The sequence below is a fragment of the Hemiscyllium ocellatum genome, chromosome 1 (genome assembly GCF_020745735.1).
Source record: "Hemiscyllium ocellatum isolate sHemOce1 chromosome 1, sHemOce1.pat.X.cur, whole genome shotgun sequence".
Taxonomy (NCBI): Eukaryota; Metazoa; Chordata; class Chondrichthyes; order Orectolobiformes; family Hemiscylliidae; genus Hemiscyllium; species Hemiscyllium ocellatum.
In genome coordinates this window covers 43,808,507-43,830,891 of record NC_083401.1, presented here as the reverse complement: position 1 = coordinate 43,830,891, position 22,385 = coordinate 43,808,507, and the positions used below count along the sequence as shown (strand labels likewise).

Below are 22,385 nucleotides of genomic sequence, written 5' to 3'. Positions count from 1 at the left end.
AGCTTTCAAATCTATTCACCACAGCCTTGCAAGGCACAACCAGAAAAGGTGGCCTTTTGGATTGAGCCTTCTTTTGAGTTCAGCCTCTGCCAGTCAAGTTTGTGGGTGTGACCAGCACTGCTGTCCCTCTAGTAGGCTTGTTGGCCTAGTCAGATATCTGTTGTACCATAGCCTAGATTCCAGACAGTTACAGAACATCACACGTTCTAGTATAAAGGTTTCTGCCTCGACTTCAGTCATTCTCCCTGTGTAATAGAATCAGCAGTGGTCAGTGTGTGCAAAACTGAGATATTGTGGTATTGTAGCAAGTGTTGTTAATTTATTCCAAGTTATCTTACTCAGTGAGAACTAGTCTTCATGGCATATGTTAATATATAGAAAACATCACCAACACATCAGTTTCAATGTAACACTGTAAGTATTTAACGACAACCAAGCTGCAGATGACTGAGACTTCTCATGAGTTAATCAATGCGGGGAGACTTCAACCAGAATATTATTAAACAAAGGAGCAGAATTAGGCCATTTGATGTGTCAGGTCTGTTCTGTCATTCGATTCTGGCTGATGCGTTTCACAAACCCATTCTTTTCCTTCTCCCTACAATACTCGATTCCCCTACTAATCAAGAACCTATCAACCTCTGTCCTAAAGATACTCAATGACTTGGCTTTTGCAGGCTTCTGTTGCAATGAGGTCCATAGATCAACCACCCTCTGGCTGAAGAAATTCCTCCTCTTCTCAGTTTTAAAGAATCACCCTTCACTCCGAGGCCGTGCCCTTGGATCCTAATCTCTTTTCCTAGTCGAAAATTCTTCACCATGTTCACTATATCCAGACCTCTCATCCTTCTAAATTCAATTGAGTACAGACCTGGAGTGCTCAATCTCTCTTCGTATGACAAGCCCTTCATCCTTGGAATTATTCTTGTATATCTCCTCTTGATCGCCTCTGAAGCCAGCACACTCTTCCTTCGATACGGCTCCAAACTGCTCACACTATTCTCAATGCTGACTGACCAGAGCCTTGTACTGGTACTTGCAGTACATCCCTGCTCTTGTGTTCCAGTCTTATTGAAACGAATGCAAATATTGCATTTGTCTTTCAGACTGCTAACTGAACCAATATGTTAACCTTAAAAGAATCATGAATTAGACTCTCAAATCTCTTTGTGCTTCAGATTTCCAAAGCCTTTCCACATTTCTCCACAGGAAATAGTCTAAGCCTCTACCGTTTCTACCTCACAATTTTCCACATTGTATTCCATCAGTCACTTCTTTGTCCACTCTCCTAACCTGTGCTTCTGCAGCCTCCCCACTTCTTAAATACTACCTGTCCCTCCACCTATCTTTGTGTCATCTGCAAGCTTAGCAACAATGTTCTCAATTCCTTCATCCAGATCATTAATATATAACATGAATAGTTGTCATCCCAACACTGACTTCTCTAGTCTCCAGCTGCCATTCTGGAAAAACAAAATACCCTTTATTCCCACTATCTGCCTCCTTCCTGTCAGCCAATCCTCTATCAATGTCAGTACCTTGTCCCTAACATCATGGGCTCTTATCTAATGTAGCGGCCTCCTGTGTGGCACCTTGTCATAGGCCTTCTGGAAATCCAGACAGATCACGTCCCCAGGCTCTCTTTTGTCTAACTCTCTCATTACCTCCTCAAAAAAATCTAACAGATTTCTCAGACGAGACCTCCCCTTGATGAAGCCATGCTGACTCCACCTCTGCGCCTGACTCTCCTGAAGTTCTCATATGTTATTGGTGTCTTCCACTGTGAAGACTGATGCAAAGTACCTTTTTCGTAACATACTGTTTCATTGTTTCTCATTATTGCTTCTCCAACCTCATTTTCCAGCAGTCCAATGTTCACTCTTATCTCTCTTAGCTTTGCTACATTTGGAAACTTCTTGCACTCTTCCTTTAATTGCTAACTAGCTTACCCACATTTTTCATCATCTCAACCCCCCCCCCCCTTTTTGCTTTTATACTTTTCCTCCACTGTTTCTTAAAGCTTCCTAATCTGTTGACTTCCCACTAATCATCAACACATCATATGCTTTTTTGTTTGTTTTTACGCTCTCCGCAACTTCCATTATGAGTAATGGTTGCCTTGTTCTCTCCATACTATGTGTCTTCTTTCTTTAGATAAGTTTCTGCTGTGCCTCCTGAATTATCCCAGAAACTCCTGTCATTGTCGCTCCTCTACCTTCCCTGATAGACTCCCGTTCAAAAGAACTCTGCCCAACTCCTCCCTCATGTCTATTTTAATACCATTCCATCTGATATATCTAACATATTGTTGTTACTGCTCCCTAGGGGTTCCTTCACCTTAAGCTCTCTAATCACGTCTGCTTCATTACATATCGCCAAATCTATGATTGCCTGTTCCCTAATAGTCTTTACCACAAGTTGCTCCATAAAGCCCATCTCAGACATTCCATAAATTCCTTTTCTCAGGATGCATTACTAACCTGATTTTCTCAGTCCACCTGCTTATTGAGGACAGCATTATTATTGTAATAGTGTCTTTCTTACATGCCTCTTCTATCTTCTAATTTATTTTCTTCTTCATATTCTGACTATTGTTCGGCATACTGTTCACAACTCTCAGTCAGGGTCTTTTTACCTTTGCGGTTCCTCCACTCAGGCTCTAGGCCTTCTGAATCTATATCACTTCATGCTAACAAGGCAACCCTGCCCTTCTGCCCATCTGCATGTCCTTGCGATAGGACACGTAACCTTGGTTATTTAGTTCTCAGCCCTGATCCCCTTGTAGTCACAACTCCATGATTACATACAACATTATACTTGCTAATTTCAAACTGTGCTACTAGCTCATTTACCTAGTTTCACATATTGTGCACAGTTAATTAGCAAACCTTTGGTCCTGCACTGACCACTTCCTTCTTGGAAGTGTTGGAAGTTTCCATACTTTTTTCCCTTTCCATAATCCCTGTCCTATTTCTTTTCCTGAAAAACTGTAATAACCCCTTCAGGATTACATGAGGATCACTTCTGTTGTTGCACAGTTTGTCAAAGTACAACACCAGGCAAAGAAAACCTAATAATCAGGATCAACTTGGTCACTGGAGCATCAAGGGAGAGCACAACTAAAACACTTGGCACTATAACAATGACTTCAGTTTTGTCTTGTGCAAAATACTGCCTTTTGGTAAAATATTGCTCTGTACATCACCCAAAGATCATCAGAAAATCACCGCCATGATCATATTATTACAGATATTCAAGTCCACTGTATCAGAGCAGTTCAGGTTGTTGACCCACTTTGCCCTGTCATTTCTACCACGCCATTGTGCCCTGTGCATTATGTACCATTTGAAGCATAAGGTAAAATATGTCAGGAACATATGGCCTCATCATGCATTCAAGAATTTCAGATTGTCTAGCCATTGTGGGAGACACCAGTGATATTCATAAGACCATAAGAGCAGAAATTAGGCCATTCAGCCCATCGACTGTGCTCTGCCATTCAATCATGGCTGATAAGTTTCTCAACTCCATTCTCCCGCTTTCTCCCAATAACCCTTGATCCCCTTGATACTTGAGAACCTATCTATTTCAATTTTAAATATACTCAATGACCTGACCTCCACAGCCTTCTGAGGCAATGAATTCCATAGATTCACCACTCTCTGACTGAAGATGATCCCCCTTATCTTTGTTCTAAAAGGTATTCCCTTTACACTAAAGCTGTGCCCTTGGGTCCTAGTCTCTCCTACTAATGGAAACATCTTCCCAATATCTAATCTGTCTAGGCCATTCAGTATTCTTTATGTTTCATGCAATTAGTATCAGCCCACAATCCAAAGTGAGAGAATTGTAGTGAGACAGATGTGGCACAAGAACAAAACAACCCATGTCATTGGTTCACCAGCCAGACATCCTGGCACCAACCTCCTTTTGGACAACATACCATAAAATTTCAACAGAATACCTGCTCTTTTAGTGGAGTATGAGGAATAAGCTAAAGCAAAGCTGTGGCTCTAGATGCAGACAATGTAACATCTCATGTTAACTTGCTCATCAAGCCTTACTATGGGAGATACATCACCTCTTCTATTGGCACCTCAAGGAACAGTTGATATGGTAAATAAACTGGACATTTCATTACAAATTTCCCATCATATAAAGTTAACAGTATATCATCAATGAAAATTGTTCAATAATATTACTGAGCTCTTTTTTAGCCTTTTTCTGCCAGTACAGTTAGGGGCCTGATTTACCGACTACCTCCTGAACAGTTAAGACAGGGGAGGTGGGGGAGAAGTATTCTGGATGAAATATGTAACATTGCTTATGACAGTGTGTTGTTATATTGGAACTTTGTGCTTGTGGTAGGAAATCTATTTTATTGCAAGATCTACATCTCCCTCAGGTTATAAAGTACCAAGCTAGCATAAATCAGAAATAATTAATATTATTTTCTATAAGCTTTCAGTATAGATTTAAAAGAAAACCGAGTTCATTGGCAAGAAAAAATTAGTCACAAGTGCAATTGAGAATCTGAAGCTTAGCTCTGACTTGTCCAAGTCCAAATCTTATTTTGAGTTTAGGGTTTTCTCAGTTCTTTAAATTCCATAAAGGTAATTTTCACCTTGACTTTGACATCTCCAGTTTCTCATTTCTATGCTGTACTTCAGATCTTCCATAAGCACAACTTGAGTTTTCATGCGTAAACTGATAATACCTCATCCCACCTCACCACCACTTCACTCAACCCCTCCACTACCTCTGGCTTATTATAGCACATGTTCAATATTCAGTTCTGGAACAGTGATTTCTTCCATTTCGCCAATGCCTTCAGAGCTCACTGCTAAATCTGCTCAGCAATCAATAAATTTGGCCCTTTCCCTAGAAACACTTGAGGCTGAACAAAAGTGCTCAAATGTTAGCATCCCATTTGACCCTGAGACAAGTTTCCAATCACATATTCACTTCATTACCAACCAGTCTATTCTCACTTACTAACACCATCTGTCTCCTCCACTGTATCATCTCAACTACTCCGGAAATCCTGATCCATGCCTTTGCTCCGAAACTTAACTATCCCAATGTGCTCCTCAACAGCATTTCATCTCCCATCTGTTAAAACAATTGAACTCATCAAATGCTCCTGATTCAGATAGAATGCAAACTCTAGAGAGGTTTAATTTATTTTTAGACCATGACACCTTGGTGTACCAACAATGGAAATAGCTTCTTCCTATATAGTTTCTTCCCCTAATACCTTCAAAACTGATCAAATCGCATTTTAAATTTCTAAATTTCATCTAGTTTCAGCCTTGATTTGGCTACTTTGTTGTCATAACTTAACCCTTGGAGTTCAGGTTTCATTCTGTCAAATCACTGCAATCAGATTGGGTGGAGTTTAGGAATGGTAAGAGAAAGAATCATAGAATCCCTATAGTGTGGAAGTAGGCCATTCAGCCCATCAAGTCCATACTAACCCTCTGAAGAGCTACCCACCCATAACAACCACCCTACCCTATCTCTATAATCCTGCATTTCCCATGGCTAAATCACCTGGCCTGCGTACAGGATCCCTAACAGTGACTATGGGACAAAGCATACAACAAAAAATATTGCTTATAATAAACTGAGGGTGATAGTCATAATTTTAATCTACATATAATTTGGACAACTCAGATTTTGAGTGGTCACCTGGATGAGGAAGTTGTATAATGCCATTTCTAAGAACAGTGTGTTCTGGAACTGACTAGAGAGTGAATTACATTGGACTTTGCATTATGTAATATGGAAGGATCAATGAATAAATTCAGATTAAGGCATTTCCAAGTATCACTATTCACAATATAATGATATTTTACGTAAATTTGAAAGGCAGAAGAGTAGGTTTAAGACTAGCATTTTAGACCTAAATAAGGGAAACTACTCAGACAAGAAATCTGAGGTGATTGAAGAGAACTGGATCCTAGTTATGGGATGGATAAATAGTAAAGCAATGGCAGATATTTAAGGGGATATTTCAGAATAAGTACATTTCTACAGCATAGGAATGAAGGCTCTACCAAGTGTAGTTAATTTAAAATGTTAAGGAAAACATCATGCTTAAGATAGAAAACCAAATGACTACACAAAGATGATTGAACAGAACATAATAATCAGGAGAAAGAAATTTGAATATGAAAGAAAACTAGCGAGGGATGGGATTAATGGCAGTTGTCTTTTCCCTAGGATGGGGGATTTCAAAACTAGGGGACACATTTTTAAGGTGAGAGGACAGAGATTTTAAAAAGACATGAATGGCAATTTCTTTCATACAGAGACTAGTTTGTATGTGGAATGAACTTCCTGAGGAAGTGATGGATGTGGGTGCAGTACAACATTTCAATGACATTTGGATAAGTACATGAATGGGAAATGTTTGGAGGGATATGGGCCAGGAGCAAGCAGGTGGGACTCACTTAGTTTGGGATTACCTTTTGACAAGGACTGATTGGACCAAAAGGTCCGTTTCCATGCTGCATGACTCAATGACTTTAAAAAGATGTTTGAAAAAAAATTAAAGTTTTCTATAATTCTGTCAAGTATAACAATGAGGAGTTAACAGTAAGTAATAAGGAAGAAATAGACAAATATTTTGCTTCTGTCTTCACTATAGAGAAATCAAAAATGTTCCAGTAAATGCTACAAATAAGGAGATGGAAGGGAGAGAATAATTTGGTGAAGTCATGACTACCACAGAAGCAATACTAGGAAACTGGTAAGTACTGGGCTATGGACTGGCAAGCCCCTGAGTTCTAATGGTTTTCATTCTAAGGTCTTTTTCCTGTCCGGGAGCAGTGGGAGACAGAACGGAAGCGACGTTGGAGACCAGGAGGTTGCTGGAAGGCAAGGACTTAGTATAAATTTGGGCAGCAGTTAAACCCAAGATACTACACGTATAGCATCTCCCTCTCATTCCACCTCCTCTAGCCAGAAGAAAAGGACTCTGTAAGGCAAGGCTTTTTTTTTCTTTTCTTTCATAGATTTAAGTGCATTGTTTGATCTTAGTTAGTTGATATAAAGCTAAGGCTTACAATGGCAGGGGACCTCAGACCTGTGGCATGTGACTCTTGCTTGATGTGGGAGATCAGGGACGTGGCTGACATTCCTGACCTTTATACTTGCTGGAAGTGTGTCCAACTGCAGCTGGGTACTTATAAAAAATCAAAGTAATCAATCTGATTTTGTGCAAGGGACATTGAGTTCAACCAATTTGTTCGTGCTTTTAGAAGGCAAACATTCACTGCAGATAAAGAAGAGTACCAGAATGCATTTGATAAAAGGGTTATTATACCAAGTAAGAGCGTATCACACAGGGAGTAACATGGAAGGAAGATTAGATAGCTTACAGAAAATAAACAGCCTGCTTGAATGGGTTCTTTTTCTGATTGTTACAATGTGACAAGTAGAATCCCACAGCAGTCAGTGCTGGGACCCCAGCTGTTCACAATATACATTAACAATTTGGATGAAGGAATTGAATGCAATATCTCCAAATTTGCAGGCGGCACTGAGCTGGGTGGCAGTGTGAGCTGTGAGAAGGATGCTAAGAGGCTGCAGGGTGACTTGGTCAGACTGGCTGAGTGGACGAATGCTTAGCAAATGCAATATAATGTGGATAAATGTGAGGTTATCCACTTTGGTGCCAAAAACAGGAAGGCAGATTTTTATCTGAATGGTGGGAGTTTAGGAAAAGGTGAGGTGTAATAAGACCTGTGTGTCACGGTGGAACACTTGCTGAAGGTTGGTGTGCAGGTGCAGCAGGCAGTGAGGAAAGCTAATGGCATGGCCTCCTTCATAACAAAAGGATTTGGGTATGGGATAGGGATGTCTTGTTGCAGTTATACAAGGCCTTGGTGAGGCCACATCTTGGGTATTGTGTGTAGTTTTGGTCTCCTAGTCTGAGGAAGGATATTCTTATTATTGAGGGAGTCCAGCGAAGGTTCACCAGACTGATTCCCGGGTTGGCATGACTGACATGTGAAGAAAGATTGGATCGACTGGGCTTGTACTCACTGGAATTTAGAAAAATGAGCTGGGAATCTCATAAACATATATAAAATCCTGATGGGACGGGACAGACTAGAAGTGGGAAGAATGTTCCCAATGTTGGGGAAGTCCAGAACAAGGGGTCACAGTTGAAGAATAGCGGGTAAGCCATTCAGGACTGAGATGAGGAAGAACTTCTTCAGAGAGTTGTGAACCTGTGGAATTCTCTCCCACGGGAAGCTGTTGGGTCCAGTTTGTTAGATGTTCAAGGGGCAGCTGGACGTGGCCCTTGCAGCCCAAGGGTTCAAGGCACATGGGGAGAAATCAGGAGTTGGATACTGACATTACATGATCATATTCAATGATAGTGCAGGCTCGAATATTTTCTGTGCTTGTATATTTCTATATCAATAACATAGATGAGGGGAGTGAAGGTATGGTGGCTAAATAACATAAAGTTGGTTAGAAAATTATGAAGAAAACATTGGGAGTTTGCAGAGTGATATATAAAGCAGCATCAATATGCAAAAAGTTGACATGTGGAGTATAATGTGCGAAAATGAGAAGCTGCTCATTTTGGCAGGAAGGATAAAAAAAGCAGAGTGTTACTGAAACAAAGAGTAACTGCAAAATTCTGATTTTCCTATGCATGAGTCTCAAAAAAATGTATCTAACTACACCAAATACTGAAGAAATAATTATGGGATTCTGTGGAAGGGTCACTTGACCCAAACGTTAACTCTGATTTCTTTCCACAGATGCTGCCAGAACTGCAGAGCTTTTCCAGCAATTTCCTGTTTTCAAGTAATTAAGATGGCTATGGAATGATATCCTTACTTACAAGGGGAATGTAACGTGAAGGCATGCTTTACTTTAGTCATACAGGACATTGGTGAGACTACATATCAAGGGCTGTATGACGATTTGATCTCATCATTTAGGAAAGGATTTAAATGCATTGGAAGTGATTTCGAGGAGGTTTACTAAGTTGACACCTGGAATAGTCAGACTGTTTTATGAGGAAAGGGTGGACAGACAGGGCTTGCTTCCACTGGAATTTTGGTTACTTGATCGAACTGTTTAACTTACTGAATGGTTTTAACAAGGTGGATGAGCAAAGAATATTTTCTCCTGTATTGAGACCAGAATTAGGGGGCATAGTTTCAAAATTAAGAGTTGCCCTTTTAGGACAGGGGTAAGGAGAATTTTTTTTCTCCTAAGGAGTCTTTGCAACTCTTTGCTTTAAAAGTTGGTGGAAGTGATTTCATTAAAAATATTTTTAAGGTGCAGGTAGATGGAGTCTTGTTAGTCAAGGGAATCAAAGGTTCAAATAGTAAATGGAAAGGTAGAACTTGAGACACAAACAGATCAGCCATGATCTAATTGAATGGCAGAACAAGGTCTGAATGGTCTATTCCTGCTTCTAATGCATATATATATATACAATATATATATGTACATCCATCTATCTCCAAGGTCAATATGTCTCTTCTAAAGTGTGGTACACAGAACTACACAGTATTATCCCAGTCATGATTTAAGTTGGAAACAGTAACACATATTATTATATTTGAGTCCTCCAGACACAAAGGTCAGCATTTTGTTGTCTTTTTTGAACATTTTCCTCTTCTTCTCATTGTGTTTTTAAAATTTTAATCAATCATCTAAGCTACTAATAAATTTGGTGCATAATTGAGGCTCTAAAAAAAAATCTGTCAGTTACTATTCATCCTACCAATTAGAAAACTCATTCAACAATCTTGCTCTGTCTCCTGCCACTCAACTCATTTTCTGAGCAGGTCAATAATTTGCCTTCAATTCCATGAACTTCAGCTAATGGCTTCTTATAAGGGACTTTATCAAATGTCTCTGAAAGTCGATATAAATAACAAGCAGAGACATTTCCCTATGCAATACTTTTGTCAGCTTCGCTAAAAAAAATTCAATCAGATTCAGTAGACGTGACCTCCCCTTTTTTATAAATCGAAGTTAGCTCTCTCTAATCAGCTGAAATTTTTCAAAGTGTTCTGACACCCTATCCTTAATTATTAGATGTCAGCAATTTCCCACGACAGACATATGAGCAAGAAACACTGGAGAAAACTCAACAGCTCAGGCAGCATCTGATGAAAGGTCTTTTATCTGGAACATTAACTCTGTTGTTCTCCACAGATGATGCCTGACCAATTACGTTTCTCCAGCATTTTCTATTCTATTTGAGGATGTCCACACTTTGTGTCCCTACATTAAATGTTATGCTAACTCTAATTTTCCTCCTGAAATAGCAGAATGACATGCACTGTTGTCTAATTTAAAGACATTTTTAGTAATTTTGAGAGAACTTCAAATAATGATAGTTTGGGCATCTGACATGTCCTCACATATTTCCTTTAAATCCTGGGCTGGAAATTACCTGATCCTGGGATTTATTGTCTCCAATGTCAAACCTTTCTTCATTACTGTTATTTTGTTTACTTCTATTTCAGAGTGAAGAAGATATCCAAAGAACAATCATATCAGACTCAAATATTAATTATGTTTCTCTCTCCGTAGATGATGCTGAATTTCTCCTGCATTTTCTGCATTTGATTCACAGAGAAATATTACTTTCCTTGGGCTGTTTGACATGCTGATGTCTTTCCCAACTATAAACATCCATGCAGAGAGTAAACCCACTGACTCCCATAGCTACCTGGATTACACCTCTTCCCACCCTACCTCCTGCAAAAATGCCATCCCAAATCCTCTGCCTCCACCGTATCTGCTCCCAGGAGGACCAATTGCACCACAGAACACACCAGATGGCCTCCTTCTTTAGAGACCACAATTCCCTTTCCACGTGGTTAAAGATGCCCTCCAACGCATCTCGTCCACATCCCGCACCTCCAACCTCAGAACCCACTCCTCCAACCATAACAAGGACAGAACGCCCCTGGTGCTCACCTTCCACCCTACCAACCTTTGCATAAACCAAATCATCCGACGACATTTCCGCCATCTCCAAACGGACCCCATCACCACCCCTTTCCACCTTCCGCAAAAACCGTCCCCTCCGTGACTACCTGGTCAGGTCCACGTCCCCCAACAACCCACCCTCCCATCCTGGCACCTTCTTTTGTCATTGCAGGAATTGCAAAACCTGCGCTCACATCTCCTCCCTCACTTCCATCCACCAATATCATTTATTGTATCCGTTGCTCCTGATGCGGTCTCCTCTACACTGCGGAAACTGGACACCTCCTAGCAGAGCGCTTTAGGGAACATCTCCGGGACACCTGCACCAATCAACCAAACCGCCCCGTGGCCCAACATTTCAACTCCCCCTCCCACTCAGCTGAGGACATGGAAATCCTAGGTGTCCTTCACCGCCGCTCTCTCACCACCCGACGCCTGGAGGAAGAACGCCTCATCTTCCGCCTTGGAACACTTCAACCCCAGGGCATCAATGTGGACTTCACCAGTTTCCTCATTTCCCCTTCCCCCACCTATTCTCTATTCCTTCTCTGTCAAAATCCTGGAACTTCCTAACAGCACAATAAAAGTTACATGCTCTACTATTCAAGGAGACAATGCCACCTTCTTAAGGGCTGTTAGGGATAGTTAATAAATACTGGTTTTGATATCAATGTTCACATTCCCATAAGGAAATATCTTTAAAAAAAAGTTGCTCACCTAACAGATCCCATTTTTTAAAAAAAATGTAATTCTGCTTCACAAAAAAAAACTCAGTAGAAGGATCTGAGTTGAACTAACACCACTTCCACTAGATGTACCTCACTGCATGCTCACAAATCCACATCTCCCTGATTGGCAAAACATCTCCCTTTGTCCTAAAAGCAATACAGGAGCAAAATACCACTGATTCTGGAAATCTGAGATAAAACCAGATTATGCTAGAGAAACTCTGCTGGTCTGCCAGCATCTGTGAGAGAGAAAAACAGAGTTAACCTTTCAAGTCAGAAAAGGTCCTTCTTTAGAATTCCTTTTGTGGCTGTTTTGGTTTGAACTAACTCCTAAAAGTTGGGATTTTCAATTTAGCATGGCTCAGCCTTTATGAAAGTCATTGTCGGAGACCCTAGAAAGTGTGTAGAGACTGGGGAGGTAGGATTGTCAGTAGGCTTGCCTCTGTGCAGTCAAATAAAAAAAAAGCTCTCCAGCCTGGATTCACAATCCATAACCTCCCCCGTACATTTTCCACATCTCATTTATGTCTGCCCATGCTTTTATCTTCTCCCCCATGACATGTCCCATAGCCTTCATTCTAACCTAACCCCCCTACCCATGCTCAGAATCTGTTACAACCCTTATGCTAACTTAGTGTGATAAACATGTCCACTTATAAACTCACTCACTACCCTTTGTCTCTTTACCCTGTATCCAACATGAAAATAACTCAGGACCCATGCTGAGATTAAATAAAATCCTTAAGTGTCTATTTATGATGCGCTATTTTTGAAAAATACATTCATTGACTAAAAAAAATTAACTTCCTTTAACCTCTTACAAAAACAAACACTGTCGTTCATTGAACTGAAACAAAGAATCATGAATGCCGAAGATCTGAAAGAAAAGGTGTTTAATTTAGATAAATGTGAGGTGTTGCATTTTGGTAGGGCAAACCAGGGCAGTGCATACAATTAATGGCAGGGCCCTGGGGAGTGTTACCGAACAAAGCGACCTAGGGGTGCAGGTGAATAGTTTCTTGAAAGTGGAGTCACAAGTAGATAGAGTGGTGAAGAAGGCATTTGGCACATTTGCCTTCATTGGATGGAACATTAAATGTAGAAATTGGGACATCATGTTGTGGCTGTACAGGACATTGGTGAGACTATTTTTAGAATACATCATACAATTCTGATTGCCATTCTATAGTAAGAATGTTGTTAAACTTGAGAGAGGATGCAGACAAAATTTACAAGGATGTTGCTGGAACTCAGGTGTTTCAGTTATAGAGAAAGACTGAATAGGTTGGGGCTTTCTTTTCCTGGAGTTTCGGAGGCTGAGGGGTGACCTTATTGAGATTTATAAACTCAGGAGAGGCATGGATAAGGTGAACAGCCAAGGTCTTTTTCCTAAGGTGGGGGAGTCCAAAATTAAATGCGTTGGTTTAGGGTGAGAGGGGAATGATTTGAAAAGGATCTGAAGGGTAACTTTTTCACACAGAGGATAATGCATGTATGGAAAGAACTGCCAGAGGAAGTGGTCAAGGTAGGTACAATTACAACAGTGGGAGAGTCCGCATTTCGGGCATAAGCCCTTCAAGGACTCCCTTGCTCCTTAGATGCTGCCTGATCTGCTGTACATTTCCAGTGCTATACTTTTCAACTCTGACTCTCCAGCATCTGCAGTCCTCACTTTCTCACAATTTCAACACTTGAAAGGTGTGTGAATGGATATATGAATAGAGGGATGGGTGCCAAATGCTGACAATAGGACAAGGTCAGATTGGGATGCCCAGTCAGTGTGGGTGAGTAAGACTAAAGGGTCTGTTTCTGTACTATATGACTCTGACTCCATAAAACAAGAAACCTGTCAGGTCTGGCAGCATTGATGGAGAGAAAGCAGAATTAATGCTTTGAGTCCAGTCACCCTTCTTCAGAACTGATTTAGTTAGAAAATGTGAAGACATGAGATCATTGGGGGTGGGGGTGCGGAATGAGTGAGCTGATAGGTGGAAAGAAAGCCTAAAGAGAGATAATGCCAGAATAAACAATATGAGTCCAATACGATTCTTCTTCAGAACTCCAGAATCCACAGTATTTGGCTTTTCTCTTGCTTATATCAGAGAGCTGGGCCAGGCATTCAAGTGTAAAGGTTGGCTTTACAATAGCAAAGGAACAGACATGAAAGCAGATTGTGGGTTTGCCCTTTTTCTATGGTTACTGTATTGTACAGAGGTAAGCAACAGAGAGACCATAGAATGGAAAATAATAACAAGCTTTACCTTGTTTTTTTTTAAAACATGGTGCTTGAATTTGACAGCTGTTATGACAGCTGGAAAACACAAATATTAATTTGTAAAGGTCAGTCACAGTGGCTGGTGAACAATTTCTTGGGAAAGCTGTTTAAATGCTGTAACGATTCCTTCAGGAATTTCTTTCAAACATCAGTTTTAACTGAAGTGACGCAATTCTGTTCATCAACTACATTTAATTTGAAGACCTACAGAAAAAAATCGTAAACCTGCAGTGTAAAACCTTATGGTTTTCTTAAATTGCCACTGGGGATTCAGGCAATATAACAGGTTAATTACTGGGAGCATGAAAATTCATTGAAAAACATGTTGACTATGGCAGGACGTTAGAACCAGTGTTTAATATTCAAGAACATGTGATTACTGAGTATTGCTTATTTAACTTAAAATACTGCTTAAAGCCCAATTAAATAGATTATGTGAATGTTTGCTGCATTTAACAGCTCCCATGACTGAGAAGATAAAAGCAGCAAAGATTATCTGGGTGATGCAGAATTAGCCAATAGCCATTTTGTTTCAATTAACTTCAGTTGTCCGGGCTAGAAAATAGGGAACAGTTATCCTGGGGTCCTGCTTTTGATTATTATTTAGAATTGACATTTGTATATGTCTGGACAAACACAGAAAAGAAAAGGATTGTTGTAGATCTTTCTTTAATGGAAGGGCTTACTCACAATCAATGCCCACCTGAGCAATGAGATATAGGCAGTGAGAGAAAACAAATGGATTTTGTTTTATCTCATATTAGATTTACGAACTTACCGTTTAAGCTGCTCCTGTCAATTAGGTTGGTGTCTGCTGGCCAGAATGCTCCATCTCCATGTACACTCCTACCTGCTGAGCAAAGAACATATATAAGCGCTCTGGAACTGAGCTAGATTTCAATATGGTGGAATGGCGTTAGATAAGATACCTTTAGTATCAACTTGAGCAAAAAGCAATGGTGGATGAAATAAATTAAGGTGGGCAGTGTGAGGGATTGTGGTCATGTAAATAAGTACAGCGGTTACAAGAGCACGTTTTAACCTGGGAAATTCTGCAGTGATTGGACATCATTTAACAATATAAACGTGTGTGTGTTGCAACACCATACGTGAATCTAAACACCATCCAGTACAAAGCAGCCTATTGACTGGAACCCCATTGATCAACTTAAACATCCATTCTCTCCATCACCGGTTTGCACAAGCTATGAGATGCACCACAACAACTAACTGAGACTCCTTTGACAATATCTTCCAAACCTATATCTCTTCTAACTCAGAGTAGAAGGACATCAGATGCATGAGAACACCACCATCATCACCCAGCTCGTTCCCCTCCATACCACACTCCATCCTCACTTGGAACTACGTTGCTGTACCCTCATTGTCAGTGGGTAAAAACCTGCAACTCCCTGAAAACAGATAATATACAGACTGCAGCAGTTTAAGAAGGCAGATTGCCATGATCGTTCAAAGAGGTTAAGGATGGATAACAAATATCGACTTTTCAAATTATGTTCCCATTTCATAAATGAGTTTGAAGGAATGGAAGTAACATTGTTCATTGAACCGCTGCAGTCCATGGGATAGAGGTACATTGACAGTGCTGTTAGTAAGGAGATTCCCAGTTATTACAACCAAGTGAATAAAAGCAAATTAACTCTCTTCTTTTCAACCTCCTTGTCAGGTACAGGAAAAGTTTAAGTTCTTTTTAGCACATACCTATAACTTTTCCCAAATAAGATGTGGCAATCTTACTTGTACTGGAGCTGCAAGGAGTCAACTGGAATGTTTTCTTGTGCTGAATACAGCAAGTTTATGACCTGCTATCTCTGAGAAATATAACTGTTGGCAATCACTCACTAATGTGTGTGATTGTCCACCAAGGAAATTCTGTGTCACTGCTCATGGGTTCCCTGGGTCCTTGTGTAGCTGATGAGTCTGATCCCAGAGCTGCACTGCCCACCACACATTTAGCAGGTATTTCTGGGAGGCAGAATTGGTCCTTGGCCTTGGAATCAGTGGCATTCCTTATTTCAATTCCTTTTCTGTACTTCCTCTTGACACCGGGGGTTCTTGAAGAATTGTGTCCCTTCATACAAGACTTGTCTCCAAGTCGGCTTCTTCTGAACAAGGAACTCCCATGTTTTGACATGTGTTTTGTATTTCTTGAGATTAGCCTTCATGGAATCTTTGAAACACTTCCTTTGTCCTTCTCTTGAGTGCCTTCCTTGGTGTCTGCGTGGGTTTCCTCCGGGTGCTCCGGTTTCCTCCCACAGTCCAAAGATTTGCGGGTCAGGTGAATTGGCCATGCTAAATTGCCCATAATGTTAGGTAAGGGGTAAATGTAGGGGTATGGGTGGGTTGCGCTTCGGCGGGTCGGTGTGGACTTGTTGGGCCGAAGGGCCTGTTTCCACACTGTAAGTAATCTAATCTAATCTAAACTGGGTGAAGAAGATTTACTTGGACAATCGGAACTCAGGCATCCTAAGCACATGGCCAAGGGAGATGGTTTCAGATGATCATAGTCTTGATGCTGCTATTGTTAGTGGCTTTAATGGCACTGATGTTAATATGCCTGTTCTCATAGCTAATATGGAGAATCTGTCTTAAAAAGCAATGATGGTAATTCTCAAGGGTCTTGAGGTGGCATCTCTAGGTTTTGAAGCCATGTATAAGAATCAGAAAGCTGACTGCCTGATACACAGGATTTATTATCAGCACAGAAGTCACGGTCATCAAAATCTCTCATTCTTAGGTGCCCAAAGGTGCTGCTTGCAGATTGGATATTACATTGTATTGCCAATCGATGTCAGTCTTAAATGAGAGGTAGCTTCCCAGGTAGGGAAAATGTTCCACATTTTGGAGGATTTCTCCATTGATCTTAATGTCAGAATGGACTGGAACTTGGCCTGGGACAGATTGGTAAAAGATTTGTGCCTTCTTGAGGTTGAGACTGAGACTAATTCTTCAGTGTGCATCCGTGAAGGCATTAAACAAGGCTGAAAGGCTTTTTTCCAAGAGAGCTTTTATCATCTGCATACTGAAGTTCCACTTGCAAGGTCAATATTGTTTTCATCTTGGATTTCAATCAGTTGAGTTTCAGAGGTTTTATTTTGTTCATCCTGTAGATAATTTCCACACTGCTGCTCTTGGCAAGATGAAGGGGATAAAGTCTGAACCTTTGTGCTGTCACTTGAGCATGTGTGTGCACACACACAGGCAGACACACAAGGGTAGGAAGGGTAATTACCCAATATAAAAGAAGGCTATTAAAGAACATACGGTTTAGAATTCTTTTTGGGTACTCGTGAGTTGTTACGTTTTAAACTGAGACCACAATTAGTTCATTATTGGACTGTCAGCAGCAGAGATTATTGCAGTTATCTTTTCAGTCTCAGTATCTTAACACTGCTTTCCAGTCAGAGATGTCATCAGATGCTTTTCATCTTAAAGAACTGAGAGAAAGCCTCTTCTAGCCTGTGATCAGTTTGCAGTCAAAATCAATCAACTCTCTGTCAAAGAGAGAACCTCTTGAAATAGCAGCTTGCATTTATATTCCATCTGTTAAAGTTTATGATTCTCCAAACTTAGAGGGTGCAGCCATGTTTCATTTCCAACTTGTGAAGTTTCTCATCAGGCTGCTAATTAAATAGAAGAGTGAGGTGCAATGGAGGCGGGGTGGGGAGGGGGGGTAGACTGGTTTCCTGAAAGATGGTCAACCTATGTTGGACAGGAAATGCTTGTGGCACTAAGTCAGTGCTTTAAAAAGTCCCTTTTTGAAACCATTTCAGTCCATTAAAGTCCCAGGTACTAAATTAACTGCTGATCAAAGATCAACAGTTGGTATTTTATAGAAGCATGATAAGGGTTTAAATGCAGTAACTGTGAAGGAACGGTAATATTGTTTTGAACCATTAATGTGTGTGGCTTGATGGTGAACTTCCAAGTGGTGCAAGTTAGTGATATTCCTAAATATTAGTCTCCCCTGTGCTTCTTAGTGGTAGAAATGATAAATTTGGAAGATATTGTTGAACAAAACTTGACAAAGTGCAGAAATGTGTTTTGTGCACAAAGCCTGTTGGCGTCACTTGTGCCAGTCATGGACAGAGTAAATGTTTCGGTGTGCTCGTCAAAAAGGCTGCTTTGTTTGATTTGATGTTAATCATTTTGTGCGTTATTGTTCCTGCACTCATCCAGGCAAGTGAAGAGTTCTTTTTATTTGTTCTGAGGAGTGGGAATTGCTGGCAGTAGCTAGACATCAGCAGGAGATTTCCTTGTCCATGACTGACTAATGCCCTGAGACTTCATGGGATCCCATGAGTCAATTTTGAGGACGTTGAGGGCAAATCCCTTCCCAATATATATTGCTGCACAGCCTCATCAAGTGATTTTGTCCTATCAGTGGGTCAAACCTGGCAATGATGGCAGAGAAACTTAGTATATTAGTTATATTATAAGATTTAATGAATATAGCCATGGTATGCTATAGCTTGACTAGTCACTCAATTTTAGCATAAGACTCAAAATGTCATGAGAAGTTTGCAAATTTGACTGAGTTGGCTGCGCCTTCATTATTTTCAGACTCCAGGTTAATGGTTAGAAGTATTCTTATTGAATATTTCTGCAGAAGTCTCATACAACACAATGGTTTGCTAGGACACTTCAGAGGGCACTACTAATCAACCTTTATGGAAATTTGGAATAATATGTAGGCCAGATTTCCTTCCCTGAAGGACATCAGACGACTTCCAATAACAATGTGGGAGTTTCACGGTCACTTTTATGGAGATAGCTTTTCACTCGAGATTCATTATGAAATTGAAGTTACATTCCACCATCTGTTCAGGTGAGACATGAATTTGTTTCTCCAGAGTACGCTTGGGTCCTTAGGTTATGAGTCGAGTAACTCAACATGACCATTATACCCCAGTTCCCTTAATCTGAAAATAAGCCATCTTTTCCATTCTTTTAATTTCTCATGACATTCCTTACAGCAAAGAAATTTTAAAAACAGTTCTTGCACTAATTTTATTTGTCTTAGTCTCTGTCTTCATTGTGTTTCTTTCCATCTCATACTGCTGTTCTTTTTACTGTCTCTGCAATAAGTCATTCGCTAACAATTCTTTTTCGTATAATTCCTGATCCAATTAAAAGGATGAAATGAGATGCTGAAAGAACAGAGAATTGGGATTCACAGACATAACTCAGTTGAATCATTTGCACAGATGCACTGCATCTAATGACTGTGACTCTGCTGCACTTGCCATGATTCTATTATCTCTCTGTAAGTTTCTCCTTTCCTCTGTTTACCTTCCTCCTTGTATGTCTCCACTCTGTTTGCCTCTGACAAATACCCTTTCAGTCAATTATGCATTTGGCATCTTTGACATTTTACTGAGACTAAACTGGACAAGAGATGTGCTGACAAAACGAAAATCATATCATCCTCTGCAAATAGCAAAATCATTTCCACATCACAAAAGAATAACATGCTGAGGCTTTATCATCTATTTCCTCAAAATACAGTGCTAGTTGTGCACTTGCCAAATTACTTTCAGTCACGACAAAACATTCCAAAGATGAAACACAGCATCTTTTTCTTCTTGCTAGCTTTGCCTATCCTGCATCCCTCCTGATTTCAGAATATACATCCTGTCAGTTTGAATCCACCAAAATTAGAGATGCACAGAATGAATGTAATCTGTTCTGATAGTGGCTCTTGCTCAAGTCGAATGCATTTTTTAAAAAAAAAGGTTGTCTGTTTTAAGGTTAAGCTTCCATGTTTGGAGATATGATACTGTGGTGATGTGTCACTTGGCTCATGACCCAGAACTTGGGCGCCTCACGACTCGGGCGACTGTCTGTGTGAAGATTGCACATTGTCCCCGTGTCTGCGTGGGTTTCCTCTGGGTGCTCCGGTTTCCTGCCACAATCCAAAGATGTGCAGGTCAGGTGAATTGGCCATAGTGTTAGGTGCATTAGTCGGGGTATATATAGGGTAAGGGAATGGGTCTAAGTGGGTTGCTCTTTGGAGGGTCAGTGTGGACTTGTTGGGCCGAAGGGCCTGTTTCCATACTGTAGGGAATCTAATCTAATCTAAACTCCAGGCCTGTATCATTCTTTTTATTCACTCATGGGATGCAGGTGTCATTGGCTGGCTTGAGAAGTGATGCTAACCTACCTTTTTGTTACACTGTAGTCCAATGTGGTGTCGGTACATCCACAGCACTTTTGGAAAGGAGTTCCAGGATTTTGAACCAGCAATAGTGAAGGAATGGTGAGATGGTTCTAAGTCAGGATGATGTGTGACCTGGGGGAAAACGTGCAGCTAATAGAGTAATAGAAACAGACCCCTTGACCTGACTCATCCATGCCAACCAGGTTTCCTAAGAGATGGAGATCCAATGTTCCTGCTGCACGTGTGCTTCTGGGAGGCAGGGATTACCAATTTGAAAACTGCTGTCGAAGGGGTGATGGTGAGTTACTGCAGTGCTGCCACTGTGCATTGGTGGTGAGGGAATAGAATGTTGAATGGGTTAGATGGAATGCCAATCAAGCAGGCTTAGTCCTGGATGGTGTCAAGTTTTACGAGTATTATTGGAGCTGCACTCATTCAGACAGGAAAATGGAGCATATTCATCACACTCCTGGCTTTTGCTTAGTAGATGGTGGACAGGTTTCAAGAAGTCAGAAGGTGAATCACTCATTGCAGGATTCTGACCTGCTCTTGTAACTACAATATTTACATAGCTAGCCCAATTTAGTGTTTGAGCAATGGTAACCCTCAGGATGTTGATAGTGGAAGAAACATTTCTGGTAGTCCGAATCAAATTCCAAGTGACATAATTATTGCGGTGTGTCAAGACGTTACTGTTAATATATCATTTTGATCACAAAAGCCAAGATGGCAACTTGTAAAAAGAGTGAGAAGCAGTTTTGCTTGTATTTTGGGGGTTTGTAGTTGCTTATAGAAGGAGCTTTTCTTATTTGTCACAACTTATAAAGCAATCAGCAATATCTGAGTGACCATTATTTATTTCTTTGTTTATGAATAGTTTGAGCCACTCAGGATTTTATATCTGATGGATGCTTTCCATGCACAACACTTACAAAGCATTTGCTTAGAGATAGAGAAAAGAAAGAAGCATTGGATTCATAACAGCCAAAACGTGGCCCCTTCATGTGTCGAACAAATGCACTGGGTAATTAAATGATTATTCATAGAAATTAGAATCTCATGTAAAAGGAATGAACTGAAATCAATTCACTTGATCTGTCTGACTAGAAAGACAAAACAATTCTCGTCTGAGGAAGTCTACTTCTAACTCATTAAGCACACGCTTCGGCTCAGTGGCACTTCATTAATGAGATTAATTACCACGCGAGCAGTAATTCCTTTCTGCATATGACCCTGAAGGATCATTGCATTATAAAATGGCACCAAATGTTATTCATATTGCACATCTCTGATTTGATCTGAAAAGTTGACAGTGTGGTGCTACTGTACCTTGGTCATTAGCCATTTTGTCAGGGTGTTCAACTGTAAGAAAAGACAATACTATTAGATACTGACAGCTTCCAGGAGAGACTTGCATGTGGAACTGACTGAAGTTTGAAAAACCGATGTAGCACAAGTTCATCACACTGACTGACTGGATTAAATGCATCTTTACTTTTCATTTCACTGATACATAAGTAAAAAGAACTGCATCAAGTTATGGAAAATATTTATCACCTAGCTCATGAGGGACCTCCATGAAGGCTGTGGATTTTAAAATTACTGTATCATTAGATAAGATTTTTCAAAAAATGGATCAACTCAATCCAGTTTCAAAAGTGGACCTGCAAAGCAACTTTTGTTATGCCAGAAGTTTCAAAGTCAAATTCAACACATTCTGTCTGCATTTAGATGGAAGCTGACACATTTAAGCAGAGTTAACTAAGAACAAGATGATGAAAGCAATGGAAGGACAAGTTGATAGGATGAGATGAAGTGAGGTGGAAGAAGGAAGGAGGATTGGGTGGAGTGGAAACACTGGATGAGGCCTATTTTTTGATTAACCCATTTCTGTCTTGTAAAGTTCTATGTAATTCCCTCTTGACAATGCACAAAGTAATTTGATACATGTTGATTTTTGCGATAATCATTGACATCTATATCACTGCTTCACCCTGTCCATGTGATCTAAAAATAGTTCACTCAATGTTTTATGAGCTGTGTTATGTCAGTGGTTGAGGACCATTATGGCAAAGTATGCAAGGTGTACAAGATAATGAGAGGCATAGATAGATTTGACAGCCAGAGACTTTTTCCCAGGGCAGAAGTTGTTAACACGAGGGGTCATAGTTTTAAGCTGGTTGGAGGAAAGTATAGAGGGGATGTCAGAGGCGGGTTCTTT

At 40.4% G+C, this 22,385-nt stretch overlaps 1 protein-coding gene across 1 annotated transcript in view; it reads right to left on the bottom strand.

Annotated features, from left to right (window-relative positions):
* Positions 1 to 22,385, bottom strand: part of dcc (DCC netrin 1 receptor) — a 990,886-nt gene that overhangs the window by 86,540 nt on the left and 881,961 nt on the right. The window contains exons 21-22 of the mRNA XM_060825544.1: positions 21,494 to 21,526; positions 14,762 to 14,833 (exon numbers count right to left, since the gene is read on the bottom strand). Coding sequence (XP_060681527.1) covers positions 14,762 to 14,833; positions 21,494 to 21,526 — 105 coding nt within the window. The remainder of the gene's footprint in view (positions 1 to 14,761; positions 14,834 to 21,493; positions 21,527 to 22,385) is intronic.